Below are 22,249 nucleotides of genomic sequence, written 5' to 3'. Positions count from 1 at the left end.
CCCCACCCTGTGGAGGGAAGTGTTCCCGAAGTGTTCTATTGGGAAAAAGTGAGTGATCTTAGTGTGATCGCAAAAGAAGAACAGGAGAGGCAGATCACACACAGTCATTCAAACCACCCTTTCCCTAGTTAGCTTCCTGCTCCTTTGAGGTGCCTTAACCAAGACGGCAAAAGAAGAAAAGGAAGAAGATTCTCACGAGGACGGTAGCATTTTGGAGTGGAAAAACTGAGCAGCGCTGTGGTTTGCTTTCTCTCTACACTTGCAACTTTCTTCTTGGATATTTGTATGATCCCTTAAGGTGCGAGGACAGGAACCGAGAGAAGCTGCTAAGTGTGGCGAAGAGGATGTGGATGGTTACCTGGGAATGAGGGCAGAAGGTAAGAGCTTGTGGCTGGGACTGGCAGAGAACATTCTGCCTGGGGAGTGCGTGTGCCTTACTGAGTGCCTGGCAAAGGGGGCGGCTGTTCAGGGACTTGACATGTGATGCAGCCAAGTGTGCTAACAAGGGCTGTTGTCTGTGTAGCCTTGCACTATGCAGAAGAACCTATAGCCAGTTGGAGAGCCTTTGCCACATGGGACCTCTGCACATTCCACAATCCTTGAATGATCTGAGTGCATGGCTTCCTTTCCCCCTGCACAAAGTCAGTGGATGCACAGAAATGCAACCTGGCCCATGTTTCCTCCAAAACAAGTTCTGCTGTGTTCAGAGGGGCTTTCTCTCCCGCTGAGGATTGCCGCTTATATTACAGACAGGACATGGCTCAACAGAAAAGAATGTAGCCCATTTAATTCAAACTTCCAATTATTTCAATGGAATTGAAACCTAAATACACGAAATGGAATTTGTTGCTTTCCGATATTGCATTCATTGTTGTCTTTTGCTATAAATCTCAGGATACTTCCTGAGCATGTTTTAAGCATTACGGCATCTTTAATCACGGGAACCTGAGCTGTCATTGAGAATATATACATGTCTAATCATGAATCATAAAAGCAATGTATCTTTAAGGTCACTTCTGTTCCTTAAAGGCTTTTTTAAAATGACTATGTGCTGAAAATGATCGTCAAGATTCAAAGTAGGTTATATTATGATGATGTTTAAAGACTGAGTACATATTTTTGGTTCTCTCTGGATGTAAATTATCATGGTAATAATAACCATCCCTGCCCTTCTAGAATGTGTAGGACAACCAAAGAAGGCAATGTATAGGACAATGTATACGGCACCCGTTTTACCTTCACAACTTTGTGATGTAGGTTAGAGTGTTGGAGACAAGCCTAAGGATAAAGTTTTACTGGTTAATCCAGGTCTTCCCCTCTCTCATGTCAGCTTATAAACCACCCTTAATTATGTGGATTGTAGGTATACCTGTATTCAGTAAGGATATCTTTCATATAAGCTGTATGTTTCCACTCATGGATGGCCATGATAGGAACTGCAATCCTAGATAGGTATTGCATAGGTGGAGAAGTACAAAGGCACCCAGGAGGGCTTGGAAACTTTCTTCTGGCGAAATAAGCAAGTCAGTTTTAAGTGGAAAAATTGTTTGCTTTTATCCTCAATGCGTGACTGTGTAGTATGCATGCAGATCTCATCCACCTCTTCCTTGCTTTCTAGAACTGGGCCGTTTATGGCCTCTGAAGGGGTGTTGCCATGTGTATCGTGAAGATAGCTTATTCTGGCGTATGCAGTAAGTGAGACTGCTATAAACCGCCAGAGCGTTCCAGCTGTGGGGCGATACAGAAGTGAACACAATACTAAATTAGGAAAGGCTGCCTCAGCCTCAAAAGATCATCTGTTGACACCGCCACGTTACTCCCCCCCCCCACTCTCTTTCTCACACCCCCAGTTTTCTCCGCTCCTCCTCTGGGTTACAGTTTCGCGGGCACCTTCCGTCCCTGGCTCGGCTTATGGAATTTTCCTGCGCTTAGCCAGCGCCCCGCAGTTGCTTTATTCAAGCACGAGGAAATGAGCGTCCGGCAACAAAGCCGCCGTTGTTGCAACACGGAGAGCGAGCGCAGAACTTCCTCCATCCGGAATCCCCTTGTGGCCTAAACAGAGCTGCGCTCCTCGAGTAGCTGCTTACCTGCGCAGCACTCGGCAGCAGAGGGCGCGGGTGCTCCATTCGGTCCTTCCGCTGGCGCCCCGGGGACGCGCTGTGCAGAGAGGCCGCAGTTAGAGGGCTGGTTCACTCGAGAGACAACAGGGGCAACTACTTCGGGCTGGGTGGGCTTCTGAGCTTTCTCAAGAGGCCATCCACAATCCTAGCCGAGTCCCATAAAATGTGATGCTGGTTTGGGGAAAGCTCATGATTTGCCCTTGGGCTACCCAAGAGGCCTCTAAGCTTGAAGAAATCACATTTCACTACACAGACAGTGGTTGTTGTTAGTTGCAAAGTTGCGTCCGACCCATCGCGACCCCATGGAGAACATTCCTCCAGGCCTTCCTGTCCTCCACCCCCCCCCCGAGCCCACTTAAGCTCACACCAACTGCTTCAGTGACTCCATCTAGCCACCTCATCTTCTGCCGTTTCCTTCTTTTGCCATCTATTGTTCCCAGCATTAGGCTCTTCTCCAGGGAGTCCTTCCTTCTCATTAGGTGGCCAAAGTATTTGAGTTTCATCTTTAGGATCTGGCCTTCTAAAGAGCAGTCAGGGTTGATCTCCTCTAAGGGTTTAATCTCCTTGCAGTCCAAGGGACTCACAGGAGTCTTCTCCAGCAGCACAATTCTTAGCCTTAATAAACGGGGAAGATCTAGGCTAGGGTGCTCTCAAAGGGCCACCTCACCTGTGAGGCAGCTTCAGCACAATTACGTTAAGAACTCACGGAGGTGCCTCAAAGATGAGCTTTGACAGAAGTACACTCCATGTGTGTGGTGACATTGTGCATGCAGGTAAAAGGAGAGCATAACAGTCTAAGGATGCAAACCCCCATATTTATTAAACTTACTTTAAAATCCAGTAGAATAACAGAGAAACAGAGTGAGTCAGAAGGGAACTCTCGGGCCATCTAGTCTGACCCCCAGCTCCAGCCAGCTCCGCTCATGATATACCTACCACCTGCATGTCCAGCCAGTCCTTGAACACACTCACTCATGGGGCTTCAACCACCAACATTTTGGCCATCCATTGTTCTTCATGGATCTTTGCTTAAACAAGGCAATATTTGTACCAAAAAGAGTTGAAGGGGTTACATTTATACCATTTTCTATTATATAGATTTACAATTATTTATATTGAGCTTCTGGATCAGTATTCACCCTTCCAGCTGTTGGTGAGTAAGGATCTCACCACCACCTCTTGCTGACTATGTTCACATAACATGACAGTCCACTGTTCATGACAAGCTGTGGTTGGATTGCTTTCCATGGGATGGCTTGTTTAAGGGCAGTGTGCCACACTGACTGGGGTTGTTATACCTGTGATGGGCTGTCATGTCATCTGAATTGCAGCAACTGCTCCCATCATGGGTTCTGGGAAGTTGTGAGGGAGCTGCTAGGCAATCCCCTTGCCTCTGTTGCTGAGCTCATCCAGACCACCACCCGTGAAAGCTGCTCCACTAATCCCCATGTGGCACAGGGGAGCAGCAATCACTGGCTTGATGCCCCCTTGCTGACTGCAAGTCCATGTTTGGTGTTTCCCCCCACTTTCCCCCCATTTTCCCCTTGTGTTCATTTTTTGTGATTTCTGAATTGACAATGACAGGTCCTCCAAATTGTCCAAGTGGCCCACTGGAAGAGTTGTCTCTTGTTCACCACACTTTTAAAAATGGTGTTCTAAATGGCAGATTGTTAATTAATGCATGAACTTGTGTAAGTGCATAGATGCACAGCTGCAAAGGTCCAAAATGGAAGTTCTCACCTGGATGATTCCTGGGAGGTGTCTGCTGTCAAAGTGCAGTGAACACCAGCCATGGACCCAGAGGGGCTGCTAATTAACTTTGCTTTCCCAACAGCTGTCACAAGGCAAGCTGTTAAGGGAAAGCAAAGTCACAAGTCGCATTTGCTTATGCGGCCAGTAAGAGGGGGAAGCCAGCAAGTCATTCCTTTACAGCAAAAGCCTCTAGGATTTTTGGCTGGACCTGCTCTTCTCAATATTCTGTATCTCTTTTACCCTTTTCCAGCACTACAGGTGCTCAAGAAGATGGAAAATTGCAAGTCACCCCTTTTACCTGTTGAAGTTTTAACAGGTAGATGTCAAAAACCTAGCCTTCTTTTTAAACAGATACTTTGGCAATGTTACTCACTTTTTTTGACAGGGACATATACATATGTATATACATGTGTTCTTATGCCCCCCCCCATTTTAAAAGGAAGCCTGACTTTTGACAGTTGTCAAATTTACATGCTTTCATAAATGGGGTAGCTTGCACTTTTTCACAGTCCTGAGCACCAGGAGTCTCAAGGAAGCATGCAAAAGATGCAGGACACTGAGAAAAGTCAGGCTGAACTCCCCCCCTCCCCATCCTAGGGGAACGTGCCAGAAAGGGGGTAATCTATTGACTACCCACTTTTGCAAGCAAAGATCACTCATGGCTTTGATTTCCCATGACAGCTCAGGAGAAAGCAGAATAAAATTAATCCTATGTGTAGCCTCTCTATGTCAACATTCATGGTTGGTATCTGCTGCACTTCAGCAGCAAACTACTCCCAGGGCAGTGCCCCATTTAGCTTCTCCGTCTGGATCCCTAGAAGTGTGCACCACCTCATTTGTTCAGCTCAAGAAGTTTTAAAATTTGAGGGCCCAAAAAATAAGTAGTAAACCAGTGACAGCCCTCCAAGGTGCTGCTTGGGTACTTTGGAAGGGGCTGCCAACTTGGAGATTGCAATAAATGATCTCCCAAAAAAAGCAGGAGCACAGCTCTCTCAAATTTGATTCTTCAAGTCTGGAGGAGGAGCTGGTGAGGCAGGGACAAGCAAATGACTTTTCAGTTTGAAACCTTGAAGATAGTGAGATCATGAGAACTTGCCCACCATGGAAAAGGAGGAGGGCTTTTCAGAATGGGTGTGGTGGGGAGAGATTTACCCTCTCAGGGGATGACAGGTGACGTGAATGGGCCAATTTAGAGGTATCCAATAGCAGGAGCCACCCTGAGGGTAGAGTTGAAACCTTTATGAAAGGGAGATGTTTCCCTTTGGATCCACCCCCTTTATTCATGCAGATTTTCTTCTCACATCTCAAAGAGATCATTACTTTGAATTAGGGTGTTTGTAACTACAGAGTTCAAATACAGGATTGTGCATCGAAGGTTTTCTCTAATGCTGTTGGCAAGGGGAAAAGGGCAGGGGAGAGACATGCTTCTGACAGGAAAGGGGGAAAAGCTGCAGCAAAGGGAGAGGAGACAGACAGGCCTTGCTGTGGAGTCTCTGGGAGATCCTGAACAGGACCAAGGAGAAAGATGATGAGCCAGGTTGTCTGCCAGGTGCACTGTGGGTTGTTTCACAAGCAACCCATGCCACATATCTTATTGATAGTTCCTGCTGTGCCAACTACCTCGACTCTTGCCTCTCACCTCCTGGAAGGGTGTTCTGAAAGACTGTAGCTAGGAGGGCTGATTTTCTGCCTTGTTCAATCACACCAGTCTCTTATCAAACTTTGGGGATGAGTGTCATTAGATAAGGACCTGAGTAATATTTACTTTATTTACAAATCTACAATACATGTAGAACATCTTGTAAATAAAGAGAACCCTGCGGCTGCACTGAAACTGCCTGGCTTCCGGCCAGCAGGCCTTCAGCCGGTCTTTGTCTGGTTCTTCCTGTGCTCAGGGAGCCAGACTTCCTAGAAGTGGTTTCTCCACCCCTCTCATTAGCTGAAGGGTTTCCCTTTCTAAAGGACAGAAAGACAATCCAGGCTAGTATTGGAAGGCTTCCCTGACATAAACTCAGCTGGTTTTCCCTTTTAGCAAGTTTTGAAAGAAAGAAAAGAAGGAAAGTTTACCCAGTAGCTGTAGCAACATTTTTGGAAGAATGTTGGAAGGTTGGAAGAATGGATGATTGGATGGATGGACGGATGGGAGAGAAGAATGGTGTTGGTGAGTCTTGCATAGAATGAACATAGCACAGGGAGATTCTGTTTCGAATACTAACCATATTGACCTTTGTGACTGGCTGCTGTCATCAGAGATTTGCTTGCATGTCATTTGGTGCGACTGTGGTGTATTTGTGTTACATGTGTCTGCATCATTTCATGTTTGTCACTGCGTTTCATCTCTGGCAGATGCCCATTTCCCCAGCTGCCCTGCCTTTCCTTGCTGACTGACATACCTGCCACTCACCTTGCCATGCTGTCGGAATCTAACTGGAGGAGTCTCCGCCAGACCCTGCTGGTGCTGTTCACCACCACACTCCTCATTGGCGTGACCATGCTGGCCATCTCCTCGGACATCAACCCTGTGGGATTTTTCTTCCTTACGGTTGGGGGTGTGTGTTTGGTTGGCTACCTCGTTAGTGTTGCAGCAGAGCAATTCCTGAAATGTCAGAATCCACCAGAAGAAAATCCTGCAGCCTCGAGGAGTCAAAGTCAGGCAGGGTGAGCAACTCTGTCATTTTTCCTTTTCCTGTACCAGTCTTAACCTCAAGCCTGCTGGATGCTTCAGCAGGTGTCCACTTCAAGAGTGGGCAGAAAGTAGCATTCTAGAGGTTTAGGACTACAGCTCCCATCAGGCCCTGCCAGGATGACCAATGGTTGGAAATGCCGGGCACTGAAGTCCAAAACAACTGTCCATTTACTTCTGTCCACTCATTCTACATAAGCAGCAGGCCATGTGGCAGATTCGATTTCTCTGTCTCTCTAATGCATTTCCATACCACCTAGGAGGTACACAACAATTAAAACCATAAAGTGGTATGCAAAATACACTGTACAACATTACATGTTTATAACTACAGTATAAAATAGAAGTAAAAGCCAAAGTCAAACCTAGCAGCAGCACAAAGATTTAGAATATAGGGAAGGATTTAGAACAAAGATTGCAATATTAAATTCCTTGGAAAAAAAGGTCTTCACCTGGCACTGAAAAGTGTACCACAAAAGTGCCAGGTGAGCTGCAGGATCTGGGCAAGTATATTTGGGAAGAGATCCTTCTTCGAACATGAGAAATATGTTGCTTTTCCAACAACGGGTCTCTCCAGTTCAGCGTTATGATGTCAGCTGCTGACAGCAAATGCTTCTGGGTAGACATGAAGGGAACACCCAGCATGGTTTGCCCCCAGCACCTGGAATTCGGAGGCACGCCATCTCTGCACACAGAGATTGGAATGTAAAAAGTATCAATGGGTCCATTTACAATATCAAATGCCTGTCAGGATGAGCCTGATTCATTGCGCAAGTGCCTGCAGGTCCAGAACCACCTCTGCAGGCGCTTGCAGAGAACAGCTGTGGGGCAATGACGCAGGCAGCTGGGAGCCCTGAGAGCTGCCGCATAGATCTTGCTGCACTGCAGCTCCTTGCCACAGCAACACGAGCGCTATTGGTGGCAGTGGCAACGGCGTGCTCCAGCTTCCAGCTTTACCCTGTTCCAAGCTCTTGCTCCTATCCACCTGCCCAATGCCAGCCTGTTCCTGCTCCCTTCCTTGTCCCCAGCCCAGCCTGACTTGCACCCATCCTTCCTGCAGCCACCTTACTGCTGAATTTGACTGTCTTGCCAGTATCTGGCCCTTGGCCTATTCTTGGGCTGTGTGTCCACCAGAACCTTCTTGTCTTCCTGGCTCTTGGCCCAGGATGGTTCAAAGAGGCTCCCCTTGCCTCTGGCCAGTGAACATAATATAAGCCTTCACCTGCACCTGGTCCCAGCATCCTGACTGTAGCTGCCTCCTACCCACATCCCAGAACTTACAATGCCAATACTATCAACACCACACCCATATTCAGGAGTCTGTTCAGCATTTGTAGATTAAGGGTCCTATCCATAATGTGTGGGTGAAATGACAAAGGACAGTTTGTCTCAAACGTGGGTAATAGGTAAGGAATCATTGCGCAGAAGTGGGGAGAAGAGAGAGTGCAACTCTGAGAATCCTGGCTTCTGTGTATGGTATTGTCAGATGATGGTTTCTCATTGCTTCCACACTGAGTCAAAGACAATTAACTGTTGGGGAGAAGGGCTGCAGCCTAGCATTCCTCCTGACATGTTTTTGATGGGCATGTGTTATGTGTAGGAGCATATTCAGACATGCAACCTTTCCGGTCTGATGGTACTATCCAGGAACTCCTGTATCCCATCAGTGCAAATTGCTACAGATTAGCCCTTAATCTCTCCTGTTGCCCATCCGGTTTTCAAGATCAGTCTAGTTTTGTGTTAGCACCCGCCTTTCTTACTGAGCTCTAATATCCAACTCGTGTGTGCATTTTCTATGGCAAACACCCTTGCCTTTATCATCTCCATTTGTGTAGGGAGGGAAGTAAAATCTTCCTCATGTGACAGGGTGCCGGTCACACAATATATGCAGCAACAATTGCAGACAAAGGTCTCCTTTGAGAAGTTGAAGTCACATTGTGGGAACTTCACAAACTCAGACATGCATGTGCAAATTAGCCATTAAAATGATCCAGATTTGAAAGTTTCTCACTGCTTAACTTTTTAAAAATGTATGTTGCCAAGAATAACAGAGAAGTATTTCATAAAGTTGAGAGGAATATACAATTATTTTATCATAACCATGTCACAGTAAAAACAGATAGGCTGTCTCATTGATTACAGTGAATCTACTCTAAATGTGATGAGGTCTGGAGCCAATCCATTATTTTGTTTATAGGTAGTATAGTTGGCTTTTACTGAATTATGAAATATGTGACATGTAAAATTCTAAAATATGTTGCAATTCATATTTCTATATAGATTATTTACCATCAACATCTGGATTTTAGGATTTTACAGGTGAAAAACCTATAGAGCAGTACAGCAATGGAAGCAATTACTCCAGGAGTTTGTGGGCTTTCCCACCCTGGAGGCATTCAAGGTGCAACTGGACAGTCAGCTGAGAGCAATAGCTTAACTTGGAGTCCTGCACTGAGCAGGGGGTTGGGGCCTCTGGCCCCCTTCAACTATACTATTTTATGATTCTATTAAATCATAGATATATTTTAGTACTTAAATCCCAATTATCTATCATTATCTATAAGACATTATGGAAAGGCACAGTTCAGCCCAGCAGCTTTTAAAACCTTTTATTCTAGTGGAGGAGTTTCACCCACATGTACACTCAATGGATTTAAATTAGTGTCAGTAGTGTATACATGACTTTCTCAAAATCAAGTTCTAAGTCTCTCAAGATGGATCTCTGAAAAGAGAAAGGATACCAAAAGAGTCTGATATGGAACAGAAACAACAGTTTCAAATGCACATCAAAATGCACAGAGTTATCCAGAGGGTTTCTGTGCTTCTTGTTCTATCACTTTGTATATCAGTAATTTTATCTGTCTGTCTGTCTGTCTGTCTGTCTGTCTATCTATCTGAGTTACTGTATATTCCACCCTTTTTCTTTTGAAAAGAACTAAAAGCAGCTTACATAATTTTCCTTTCAAGTTTATCCTCTCAACAACAACCTCTTTGGGCTAAGAGTCTGTGACTGGCCCAAAGTCACCCAGGTTCAGTCCTGCAAGGGAAAATCGTGGAATTAAAATGTGCTGCCTCCTCCCACTCATATGCCCAGTGGCATTTGGGCAATTCATTTGCCTTTTTATGACATCCAACACAAGGGACATCCCAGCTCACCTAATCCTTGGTCCATGGCTGTGCCAGGCCTCAGCAGTCACATAGTCCATGAGTTTGCAGCTGCCCAAACGATGTGCCAGATGCCTTTGGGTATGGCCAGGGCTGGCTAGAACAGCTGAGGGACATAAGCCTCTGTCTGAATTCCATCACAGATCCAGAGCAACCAGAACGAGCAGAGCTAGCCTGATTTTCATTCAGTGCAAACCTTGCGAGAGGAGGATCAGATGAAGCACTGGGTGGGACAGTCAGGTGGCCATGCAGATTCCATGGACTTGTTCCATGAATAAGGTTGACGAGATGCCTTGCTTAGTATTCAACAGCATTCCAGTAAAGGGGGTGTCTTGCACCAATCTGTTTTTAATTCCTACCCCTGTTGTTTTATTTGCAGAGACAATGCGGCCTACGAAGCACCGGCGTATGAGGAGGTGGTGGCCACAGGCTATTTATCTGATTCTGCACCGACGATCTGGACTATCACGTCTGGTGCAGGCCCAGCCCAGGGGGACCCCCCTCCGTACAGTGTGGTGATTGAGCCCCCTGCCCAGGGAGAGACCATGGTGGAGGCATTCAGTGTCTCCGTGGTCCCAGGTGCACGGCGGGCTTCAGAGGCCGATCTGCACTCCAGGCTACACCTTTGCTTGGTACTGCCCCCAAGACTCAAGCGAATTGTCTCGGATACCCATGAACTCAAAGGGAACACAGAGCGGCTGGAGCAGCTGGAGCCCCTCACGCCCCCTCCTGCTTATGAGAATACAGTTGGAGATGAGATCTTTGAAGAAGAATTCCAGCCCTCAGGACTATGACTGAAGGCCAGGAATTAGTGAGCGTTGTTGTACCACTTCCTGCAAACACACTATGGTCATGTCGCTGGAGGCATCTGAAACTAAGCCTGTGTGTGTCCACAACACTGTCCTCCCAAGGAAAGCACCAATAGCAGGCATGCAGCCATGATAGACTTCCCTCTGCTCCTGTTTGGGAAAGGGAGGAAGTTCAGAATGGATCCTGTTGCATTTCGTGCAGTGGCCTGACATTCCCAGAATGTCATTTGTATGTTCCTAGGCATGAAAATAGGCCACCTGGAAACTGACAGTGGACAAGGTTGAACTGTCTGCCACAGTGGCAGAGAGATACAGGCTGAGTTCATGCTTCGTTACAAGCAACCCTGCATGGTTTTCATGCTGAAAGGGCATTTTTTGCCTGCATGTGCCTGAGAGAAGATCAAGTGGTTTCTGATCTAGCATATTTTCCACCCTCCTCACTCACTCCTCCTGCTGGTGACACATATCCTATCAGCCACTGCACCTGGAAATCCATCCCACAATGCATGGTTGGAGCAGTTCCTGTAGCTGCTGCTCTTTCCAAGGAACTCTGTAGCAACTGCACACCAGAACTGTGGAGACCATGACGCTGGGTTCAGATGACTGGAGAAATCATGCTGAAGCATGGAAACCATAGGGCAGGCCATTGTTGTGTATTGTGTTTTCTAAAGACTGTACCCTGCTGAAATACCACAACAGGGCTCAGACGGCACAACGGGCCTTCCTCTCAAGAAACTACCACAGCTTGTTGTGTCATGCAAAACTTGTCAGAGTGGTTGTGGGTCCAGCCCATCCAGTTTTCTGCCCTGTAGAGGGCAGAGGCTGTATAGTCTGTGCAGAGCTGGAGAACAATGCTGGTGAGTGTACCCAGGAAGTAGGGGAGGCAAAAATCATTCAGAATTTGCACCTTCCCACGGAACTGTTTAAAATACAGACATCCAATGTGGACATGTGTTTGCCCTCAGCAAATATATCATTGCTTGGCAGATGATGGGCTGTTTTACTAATGTTGTGAGATGAGTCATATTCTAAGTTTCGTTGCAGGAATGGCATTTTTCAATCAGATTCAAAATAATGGCCACTGACTAGGAAGTTTTGTCCAGATGTGTAGCTCAGCATTCTTCAGAATGAAGAATCCACTTCTAAAAGGGCTAATCATATGGGCCAACAACTCCCTTGGTTCTCATTAACATCATCCCCATGCAGTGCTTCCAGTGTACAAACTGATATGGCATCAGGACACTGCAAGCAGAGGTTGCTCCATTCACTTCTCTGCCAGGGAATGGGATTGTTTTAAATGATCTGGGATAGTGCATGTCATGGAAAATAATGAGTTACCTCTGCACACTGGGCACACCTCCTAGACATACATCAGAAGCTGTCTTATCCCAAGCCAGGCCTTGGTTCATCAAGCCCTGTATCGTTGAGCTGACTGCAGCAACTCTGCAAGGTTTTAGGAAGAGGTCCTTCCTAGCCTTGCCTGGAGATGCCAGCAACAAAACCTGGGCCCTTCTGTAGGAAGGCACCTGCTCTGCTGCCACCAAGCCAAGACTTCCATGCTCAGCCGGGCATTGGGGAGACAGAAAACACACTCCACACAACATTTTTCAGGTGAAATTAGGCATGCTTGTGTATACTTCCTCTATCCCCATTCATACACACCAAAGATCCGCACCTGATTCATCTCCTCTTGCCCATTATACATGCTCTTCAACTTCTGCATACTAAACTGGCATAACAGTTTGTTGAAAAACAGTTCATATGAAGTTTAATCTGAGTGAATGTTTTTGCAAATATTGCCCAAGTGCTGGTAGCAATTTAGCAGGGTGTACCGTATGGGGGAATCTGACCCCTTCCATTTTGTGTTCATGTGCATGGAGACAAGATGTACTTTCCCCTCTGCCTGTACCCGGCCACTACTCAGGGATTTAGCTCGAGAGTTATGAGAGGGCTGAAACACTGAGGATGTTAGCACATGTGTGTACATCCTGAGATTTTAAAAGATATGTCCCATCATGTGCCCAAGAGGAACAACTAGAACTAAGCATGGAAATATTTATCAAAGACAGGCCCCAGAAAATCAGTAACTATGGACATCTGGAGAATGTGACAGCAAAGTAGGCTTTTACATTCAGAAGTCTGAAATAACTAGCCCAATATGCAGATTTGGATTGAGTTAATTCCCAAATCCATTCACTAAAACTATCTCATTTTAATGCAACCCCCTCTCTTAATGCTAATATGATGAAGGGTGTCAAGATATTATGAATCACAAACTTTAACCGTGGAATGTGTAGCCTGAAGTGCCTGATCCTGCCTAATCTTGGAAGCTAAGCAGGGCCAGGCCTGGACAGAAGTGGGATGGGTGACTTGAGTGTATGATTCTATGATTATTGCTGTCAACTGCCTAGAGAGCTTTGGCTATGGGCAGTATAAAAATGTAATAATAATAATAATTGATTGCTACTCCATCAGAAAAATATGAAAAATAGTGCATCTGAAATCAAAATATATGTTAAAAACATATTTTTAAAAATCCAGAAAGTTGAATAGTTTCAAAACCTGTTGAAAAGTTGAGCCTGCAAAGTAACAAAGAGATTGTCAAAAGTCCAAAAGTCCACAGCTGGGCAATTCTTTTATTAGGACCAACCCAGATGCCAGAAAAGATAGAGCAAGTATTAATGTTCTTTAGAACTGTTCATCAGGATGGATGACTAAAACAGAACAAAGCACAATACCAGGACATGGAGGAAGACCAGATTACTTGGAAATTCATTTTCTGAAATGACTGCTTATCTAGCCAATCCAGACTTCTTTAATGATGAAAAGATTGAACATAATGGTGAATTTCTAAAGTTGTAAAATTATAAATATGTATTAAAAGTCAATATTGGTAAATATTTCCTTGCTTCCTGAACTTTGAAAGCACAGTCTGACACTAAATAGTACTATAATGAAAGATTGTATATTTGATCATAGAAAATCTATGCAGTATATGTGTTTGAAACAAACTGATGGAAGATGTTACTTAAGCATATTATTTCCTCAACATTTCAAATAATATAACTTTAAGAATCTTTGAGAATTTGTCTCTGTTTTTTGTATACATATCATGAATGTTCTCTGGTGGCAAAACAAGTCAAGGACAGAGTCAGGGATTGTCAGGAGACAACAAAAGACAGAAAATGGAAATGCAAAGCCAGGCCTATTTGGTTGCAGTATTTAGTGTCCTGAAGCTGCATCCTGAACAGGGAAACAAAAAGGTCAGCCCAGCCCAGCCTTTTATGTTCAGTGGTGGCCAACCAGACATTTCTGGAAACTCCCAAGGGGAACTTGGAGTTGATGGTTATCTCAGATGCTCAGAGGCAAAGATGAGTGACCTTGCCAGCTTCTCTTTTTACCACATTCTGATTTTTAAAATCTCAACTTCTGCCTCTCCTAAATGAGAAAAAAATAGTTAATTTTGGTATAATTCTTATTAAATATGAACTGTAACAAAATTCTCACTGCACAGGAAAAACCCAGTGAGGAGGTTATGAAGGTTCAACAGGTAATCTTCAACTTTCAAGAAGCCAGAATACTTCCTTGAAGGCATGCCAAGGCCTCGTGGTCTGTGGTATGTTAGATGAAGCAGCTGAGATAATGGCTTCATAGCTGCCTTGCCCAGTCATTTGCTAGATAAGGGGTGCCTTTACTGTGGGGACAAAACAATTAGTTGTACTGAAGCATCTCTGCTTCCAGGAAGAAGAGGGAAGTAGGGGGACCTAGAGGAGCTTTACACATTAATGTTTAAAAGAATTTAATTATGTTTTACTTCAGTTGTAGGTTGTTAGCCTTATTATAGTTTGGGGTATTTATGATTTTTATATTGTTGTATTTATTGAATTTTGCTTGTAAGCCCTCCAGAGACGCATAGTGATTGGATGGGTTAGAAATATAACTAACTAACTAACTAACTAATTAAATAAATCTATGCACCTGCAATAGGGATACAAAGGAATTTTATAAAATCCATGGCAATCCCTTCTTGGCCATTGGGCCAAGCTCAAGTGCAAAATCAATAGCAAGAGGCAATGTCTTCCTTTCTTAGTCTGGTGAGAAAAGTGGATGAGTCACTTGCCTAGGCGATTTTGGAGGCCCACAGAGCTCGCCCTGGTCTATTGAGCAAAACAATACGGCCACAGAAAAGGGGAATGTGACCTTTTCTCTCTTTCTTGCTTATAGTCTGCAACCATAATGCATTAAATAAATAGTATACCATCTTTGATGCAGGTGTTCTCTAAAGTGAGGTGCCTTGACAAATCAAAAGTGAAGAGGCCTAGGGAACACTGGGGTAAAAACTCTCACCCATTTGGAGAAGCCAAATTCAAAAAGAAAGAAAGGGCAAACTAGCTCCTCAGAAGAAAAAAGTTCTAATTCACTCCCTGGTTTTGATGCTGCTTTTGTAGTTCAGAACAGCTCCTTACACAGAGAAGAATTAAAAGCATGGCCCTTCGTCTGCAGTGTGAAATCCATTCTACCACCCCAACACTTGTTTACCACATTCTCATCCCACCTGGCAAAATGATTAGACCAGATTATAGCCTGAAGTGCCTGACCCTGCCTAATCTTGGAAACTAAGCAAGGCCAGGCCTGGTGAGAATGTGGATGGGAGACCTGAGTCCTACATTGAGCAGGAGGTTGGACTTGATGGCCTTCAATGCCCCTTCCAACTGTCTGATTCTTTGTTATTTTATGTTCCCGGATCCAGTGCAGTTCCTCCCTCTGCAGGGTTTCTCCTTTCAGTTCTATGTTCTGTTTCTTCTTTCTTCTGGGTGTATAACTGCAAACCTGTGGGGCAGACTCCCAGGGCCATCTTAACGCCTGATGGGCACTTGCCCGTGGGCCCCATACTAATCTGTGTATGTTAATCCTTGGAAAATTGGAAAACTTCCAAAATTAACAGTAGTTGTAGTTGTCATAGGGGCCCCAGGGCAGAAGAGGGCAATCTATAGCCTCACTAAGGGGTGTCTGTGCTTTTGCACATGCAAGGATGTCCATCTACTAGAATCTTGCAGCAGTGATGATGATGGCTGCTGTGGGCAAATGGAGCCCTTGACAGCAATCAGGTAACAGTGAAGTGCACTTAGCTCCTATTGGTTTCAATGGGATTTAAATATTCTCCATTGTATAATGGGCCACAAATATTTGCCTTTGGACAGAAGGTATTTCATAGTTCCTAATTCACATGAATCCCATGCCGTATAAAAGTATAACATATGTTTTATAGGTATATGGAGAAGACTTTCATATATTGTAACAATGAAGTTGTATCTTATTTTGTAACAAAGATCAGAGGAAGTTTCCTTCTGTTCAAGGGCTGGCTTGGTTTTCTGAAATTTTTAGCCAGGTTCAACAAGGTTATGTAAGGGTCTAGAAGAATAAAGCACCTGTCAGAGGTGAGTTGCTACAAAATAAACAAGAAACAACCAGAAGTAGCTTTATCTTGAGGCTGTTTGCACAACCATTGTGCCGTAGCTGTTAAATGATAAGAACATACAAACATTCCCAAGAAGGCTCTGGAGAACATTGCTCATTAAAAATGCAATGCAACCAATTAGCTGCAAATTAATAAAATTAGATATCAGATAATAAAAATCTTATCTCCTGCACATTTTATTACTTGATAAATATCACTAATGGGCTGTATGAACAACCCTTGACTGAACTTAAACAGCCACTGTGTATTCTGTGCCAATAAGGCTTATCCTCTGCAATTGTCTCTGCTGACACATGCTTGGCTCACCTGCTAGGGAGGTGCCACCTGACCCAGGCAAGCTTTGGGATGCCATTCAGAAAGCCGAGCCTTTGAATGGAAAATGCTGTCCGAACGGATCCAGACTTAATGGATATCTTGCACTTGCTTTCTCAGGAGAGGCCTAGGATTTTAGAGCGCATTCCCTCTCCATAGATTTCCCACATTTTCCAGGTGCCAGAGACACAAAGGGAACGTTCACACACAAAGCTTGAGCCGTCCTCCACCTTTCATGACCAAGAGGCTCTTGCACTAGTAATATATTATGTTTCGGCCTCTGTGGAGGCTACTCAGCAGATGAGAGCATAGTAAATTAAGGGGTTGTCATGGTAGTTCAGGGGTGGCTAATGCATCAGTTCTGAGGGCAACAAATCATACTGCCTACTTTTGTTCTTATTCGAATGAAAGGAGGCTGATGATGACAACGCTTCAACAAACAAGCCTCTTTTTCCCTATATCTTGACTGCGCCCTTCCTTGAGTAAGGCAAACAAGGCAATAATAATTCTGCCACTTACTGAATTGCCACTATCAGCTTATTCTACATTCTTCCTCTGATAACTGGGTATCATTTGCATCGCAGCCACAGCTTGTTCCCTGTGGGAGTTCAGGGAAGCAGCTGGGCATGATTTTCAGGGGAACAGAAATGTTTTCTCTTCCTCCTTCTGTGTGAGGGTATTTTGCTTCCGACTGCTGATGTCTGCTTCAGTTTCCTTCAGTGTAAAAGCAAAACCCTTCATAAAAGTAAAAACCAGGGAGCCCTGGGGTAGCTATTAGCCAGGCCAGAATGCCACTGGCCAAAACCAGCAGTCCAGTTTCCCCACACACTCTTTAGTGCTGAGCGCAGGCTGATGGGGAATATACCCCCTTCCCCTGCTTTGCAATGACCCCTCAAGTTGGCCTGAGCAGGAATGGACAGTTTCTTGCCAAGTTAGAGCAGACTTTGCAGTAAGTGTAATCTCCTGTAGAGGCCTTGTGTGTGTGAGTGTGTGTGTGTGGGAATCTGGTGTCCTTATCTGAGTCTTGGTTTTCATGGAACGATAGAAGGCCAAGGGGTACAAGCAGGACACCAGTTTCCATGATCCCACTCAGAGGGCTGTCCAGTTTTTTTTTAATGGTGTGGGAGAGCCCACCACCTCTCTAGCAGCTGGTTCCACTGTCATATTGCTCTGCCAGTGAGGAAGCTTTTCCTGATTCCTAGCTTTAATCTGGGTTGTCACAACTTGACTTGATTATTCTGTTTTCTACCCACTGCTATCAGCGAGGAGAGATCTTGACCTTCCTCTTTGTGACAGCCTTTCAGGCACTTGTAGAGGGATAGCCTGTCCCACCTCAGTCTTCTCTTTTCAAAGCAGAGTCTCAGTCTCTCCTCACAGGGCAGTGTTTCTGAGCCCTGGATCATTTTTTTTGCCCTCCTCTGGACCCTTTCTAATTTTTCCTGCATCTTTCTTATATCTTGGACACGGTATTCCAGATGAGGTCTGACTAGTGAGGAGTATAGGGGAACTATTACTTCTTGTGATTCAGAAGTAATGCCTCCCAAAATAGCATTTGCCATTTTGGCAGCTGCATCACTTTGCTGACTCATATTTACCCTGTTGTCCACAATTACTCTAAGATCTTTTTCTTTTTCAAGTTCTGTTGAGTCAAATACTTCCCATCTTGTATTGATACATTTGGTTTCTTTTTCCTAGGTGGTGGACTTGGCATTTGTCCTTACTGAATCTTATCAGTTGCTTTCAACCCAGCGTTCAAGTTGATCAAGATCACTCTGGATCTTCATTCTGTCTTCTAGGGTGTTTGCTATTCCACCCATCTAAATAATTAATAAAGATGATGAGGAGCACTGGAACCAAGACTGAACCCTGCAGCACCCCACTAGTTACCTTCCTCCAGTCTGAGAAGGTGCGGTTGATGAGTACTCCTTGGGTACAAGTTAGCAGCCAAATTTTGATCCATCTAATAGTTTGTCTATCTAGTCTAGTTTTTGCTAATTTTCTTATCAGAATGTTGTAGGGCACTGTGTAGAAAGCTTTTCTCAATTCTAGATGGATTATGTCCACAGTGTTCCCTCTGTCCATTTGTGAGGTTACCCATTCAAAAAATGAGATTAAATTAGCCTGAAAGGATTAATTTTTGATAAATCCATGTTGGCTTCTATTAAACACTGCATGATCTTCCAGATGATTAAAGACTGATTCTTTAATAATTTGCTCCAGAATTTTTCCAGGGATTAATGTCAGACTAACTGGACTAACCATCTCTCACTTTCAGCTTACACTTCCTCTTGGTTGTAGATTTTCTTGTGGGAGAAGACTGGGCTGAAGTAGGAATTGAGCACCTCTGCCTCTTCCTTGTCATCTCTTATCGATCTGCCATCCACCTTAAATAACTGGACACCCATCTCTTTCTCATGTCTCTTCTTCTGGATGGATCTGAAGAAGGCTTTCTTGTTGATGTTGGCATCCCTTGCTCTTTTCAGTTTGTTTCCTGCTTTAACTTCCTGATGCTGTCCCAACAACTCCTTGCTATCTGTTTATACTCCTCCTTCGTGGCCTGGCCCTGCTTTCACTTCCTGTCCATGTTCTTGTTTTCTTCTGGGCTGCCACACAATTCTCTGTGGAGCCATGTGGGCTTCCTCTATTGCTTTTGTTACCAGACTGAGCCAGTCAACAGCTGAGGCAAACCCGGGTGGACCCCAGACTGGAGCCAAACAGAGCCTGAGACGAGACTTAGAGCCAAAATCAGCTTTATTCTACTGCACTATAGAATAAAGGGAGACAAAAGGGGACATTCAGCCCAAAGCAGTGTCTCCAAAGTTGCACCCCAGTACATGCATTTTATACCCTAGGTAACGAATTAGGTCACCTAATACACATCTAATACATCGATACATCAATGTATGCACCCCCTCCCGTGCTGGAGAAAGAGTCCTTTCTTTTGTCAAGGACCAGACATTTCCCATGTCTATTTCTTATCTGCTTGAGATTCACACAGGCTTGCCATGTTCTTACTCCCTGCACGTTTGCAATTTTCATGGCGGCTAGAACCAGTTTCCACTGTCCCTTTGATTACAGTATTCCAGATCAGGCTAGCGTGTTAGCTGTGGGTTACACAAAGCTCATTTTGTTTTTATCCCCCCTCCCTTCTGGGACAGTATAACTGTGGTGTTTTTACTATGTGGCCTTCCTCTGGCCAACTACTTTTGGGGCCTTTCTCTGGCCAATTACTCTTGGGGTGTTTTGGGGTGCTGCAATTGGTAGCACTTTCCATGCTCCGAAATGTGCCTGAATGGTTGTGCCTGTGAATTCCCTGAATAGCCACAGTCCCTCCTTTTGTATACAAGGCGATGTGGAGTGTCACATAATTTTTTGCAGAGAGTGAGGTGTGGCTGAGTCAAGAAGGGTCATGTGGGAGAGAAAAGGATCCAGCGAGCATGAGGAGGGGAAACTAAACAAGGAAGAGATAGAAAGAGGAGCTGGAGAGAGAAGGAAGGGCAGTGAAGTGGGGAATTTGTTGTGTGTTTGCGTGTGTCTCTGGGGTGCCATAAGACCCGAGATCACCACCCCTCTGAACGTTTTTAAGGAGTCCTCCTGAGTCACTTTCCCAGGAAACCATCTTTCCTTCTGTGTGTTGGCTGAGGGCCCTCAGCCAGCCTGATCCTCCTTAAGGATATACCATTTAAAATAAAACCAGCTTCCATAAAACATACTTAAAATATTTGCTGTTTAAAACCAAATGTAAAACACATACAACTTTCCAATGAGGTAAGGTAAAGCCTGCAGCCTGTTAAGCAGCCAACAGAGCCCTGCTAAACCAACAGAACACCCTGTGGTAGCAGAAGGGCCTCACCAGGCCCTGGAAGGACAGTGAGGTTGGCACCAGGGCCTCGATGGAGGACTCATTCTGGGACTGTGGGGCTACAAATCAGAAGGCATGAGAGGGGCATGTGCGCATAGATTAGCTAAGATGTTTCCAAATATGTCAAATGGATGTTGGAAATGTAAACACAAACCAGGTACCTTTTATCATATGTGGTGGACCTGTGATAAGGCAAAAAAATATTGGATGAAAATACACAAATGGCTTGAGGGAATGTTACAAAAACCTCTAACATTTAAACCTGAAGTTTTCTTATTAGGCATTGTACCTGATGATGTTGGTAATCAAGCAATGTATTTGATTCTACATGTAACTACTGTGGTGAGGATTGCATTTGCCCAACATTGGAAGAGTGAAGAACCACCTACTGATGAACTGACTATAAAAAAGATCTTGGACTGTGCCGAAATGGACAGATTAACTTTGTCTCTGAAGGAGAAAGAAGATACAGACTTCTATCAAACTTGGAATTCCTTTTATTATTGGCTAGAGAAACAGGACTATACATAGACTTAAATATGTTTACGGATTATCATAAAAAGAAAAAGTATGGGGTGCTGACCCAGTAGGTCTGTTGTTTTTGATGATTGATGATTTTTTAGTTTCTTTTCATTAGTTTTGTTAGTTAGTAGAAAAATAACAATAAAACTTATTTAAATAAAAAGGGAGGGGCATGTGCTGCCCCCGAGTGGAATGAAAGGGAGCTCAAGCCCACCAAGTCCTCTGTGGGGTCGCAAAGCAACTCCAAGACCCAGGAGCCTGGACCCTCTGAAGGGAGAATGAAGGGCCCTCGTTGCCATGGCAGCTGCTTGCCTGGCCCAGGCTCCGGCCTGCTCATTGTGGCCATTTGCGTGGGTGCGAGCAGAGGCAGGCTGTCTCAGCTCGAGGGCATCGCGGGATTTCCACAGAGTTCATGCCATTCCCAGTCTTGGGATGTGAGACACTTGGCCCCAGGAGAATTTATCACCTCCACAGGGATAATCGGGAGATGGTAAGTTCTCCCTCTTCCTCTGTCCAGCCCTGCGCTCAAGAGAGCACTCATGAGGGCAGGCACCTGGCCGGCTCCCCAGAAACCCAATCGCCCCTCTGTCTGGCAGTTGGGGAAGTGACCTTCCCCTCGGATAAGAGGCCATGGGAGCCACCTGAAGCAGGTGCCCTGTTGCCACCCCACAACAAGGGGGAGCAGATGTAGCCCCACAAGCCTCCAGCCAGGTCTGTCCTCGTTTGGGCTGCACCCTGCAGAGGCACGTTCTCCTCAGAGCAGGTGCATCCCTTTGAGAGGACCCTGAAGCGAGCTGCTTGAAGGGTCCCACAAACTCCCCCTGCTCTCCCCACTAGGCAAAATGAGACTCCTGAAGTGGGTCCACGAGCTTCTCTGTTGCTGCTGCTGCTGCCCCTCTTGGTGGCAGCGGAAGACCAGGAAGTCGAAGACAGAGGAAGACTTGAGTGAGTTCTCGCTTTAGAGAAACGGGGAAAGGCTTGGGGGGGGGGCGGGGGGAAGAGGCCCCTCCCGAGTCTTGATTCTTCCGCCCAGGAAATGCCAGCCCTGCCTCCTTTCCTGTAGGTCCAGGCCCCATTGGAGCGGAAGTCCCTCTGGAGAGCAGGTAAGAAGGACCCTCCAGCGTGACACGCACACACATTCGCTGCCTCCCCGTCCGGAAAGGGCCACAACTTGCCCAGGGGTCCAGTACTGCAGCTCTGTGTTGCAGATCAGAGAGGACACCGCTCACAACGGAAGACTTCCACTTCCTGGCGGTCCTGGGGCAAGGCGGGTTTGGAAAGGTGAGGGACCCAGAGAGCACCGGAGCCATTTTGGGATGCCAGGAGGAAGGAAGCCTGGACTGAGGCTTTCCCCTCTCTCTCAGATCTTGCTGGGTGAGGATAAACCTGGATGCCTTATCTTACTTTTGCTGAACTGATTTCCAGGTGCTGATGAAGAACCCCGAGCTTCACTTGGGGAACGGATTCCGGAGAGATGAAAGGCCATGTCTTCTTCCAGGTTCGAGCCCCCTCAGGAGGACCGCAGCCTCTTCCCACCACTTCTGA

At 45.4% G+C, this 22,249-nt stretch overlaps 2 protein-coding genes across 4 annotated transcripts; both read left to right on the top strand.

Annotated features, from left to right (window-relative positions):
- Positions 1-9: 9 nt before the first annotated feature.
- On the top strand, positions 10-18,043 carry TMEM139 (transmembrane protein 139). 3 transcript variants are annotated; one of them, XR_006415623.1, is made up of 4 exons: positions 10-377; positions 6,219-6,530; positions 10,100-11,386; positions 18,016-18,043. XR_006415623.1 is itself a non-coding variant. In XM_044439655.1 (3 exons), exons 2-3 carry the CDS (start codon positions 6,283-6,285, stop codon positions 10,512-10,514), a joined length of 663 nt encoding a protein of 220 aa, XP_044295590.1. In that variant the 5' UTR covers positions 10-377; positions 6,219-6,282; the 3' UTR covers positions 10,515-12,897. The 3 variants fall into 3 exon arrangements, 2 of the variants coding, with proteins under 2 accessions (XP_044295590.1, XP_044295591.1); XM_044439655.1 differs by lacking the exon at positions 18,016-18,043 and having other exon boundaries at positions 10,100-12,897; XM_044439656.1 differs by lacking the exons at positions 10-377; positions 18,016-18,043 and having other exon boundaries at positions 6,120-6,530; positions 10,100-12,897.
- A 3,503-nt stretch (positions 18,044-21,546) lies between these two features.
- Positions 21,547-22,249, top strand: LOC123028034 (serine/threonine-protein kinase N1-like). Its single transcript, XM_044439478.1, has 4 exons — positions 21,547-21,649; positions 21,768-21,807; positions 21,913-21,985; positions 22,130-22,249. Exons 1-4 carry the CDS (start codon positions 21,547-21,549, stop codon positions 22,247-22,249), a joined length of 336 nt encoding a protein of 111 aa, XP_044295413.1.

Source organism: Varanus komodoensis, unplaced genomic scaffold (genome assembly GCF_004798865.1).
Source record: "Varanus komodoensis strain SLA01 unplaced genomic scaffold, ASM479886v1 scaffold35, whole genome shotgun sequence".
Classification (NCBI taxonomy): domain Eukaryota; kingdom Metazoa; phylum Chordata; class Lepidosauria; order Squamata; family Varanidae; genus Varanus; species Varanus komodoensis.
Note: the sequence above shows the minus strand (reverse complement) of the source record. Positions and strands in the feature narration are given on the sequence as shown.

Coding starts and splice junctions, on each gene's coding strand:
- TMEM139 (XM_044439655.1), top strand. CDS start 6,283: ATGCTGTCGGAATCTAACTGGAGGAGTCTCCGCCAGACCCTGCTGGTG. Junction 6,531..10,099: donor AGGAGTCAAAGTCAGGCAGG/GTGAGCAACTCT, acceptor TTTTATTTGCAG/AGACAATGCGGCCTACGAAG.
- LOC123028034 (XM_044439478.1), top strand. CDS start 21,547: ATGAGACTCCTGAAGTGGGTCCACGAGCTTCTCTGTTGCTGCTGCTGC. Junction 21,650..21,767: donor GAAGACAGAGGAAGACTTGA/GTGAGTTCTCGC, acceptor CCTTTCCTGTAG/GTCCAGGCCCCATTGGAGCG. Junction 21,986..22,129: donor GGCAAGGCGGGTTTGGAAAG/GTGAGGGACCCA, acceptor ACTGATTTCCAG/GTGCTGATGAAGAACCCCGA.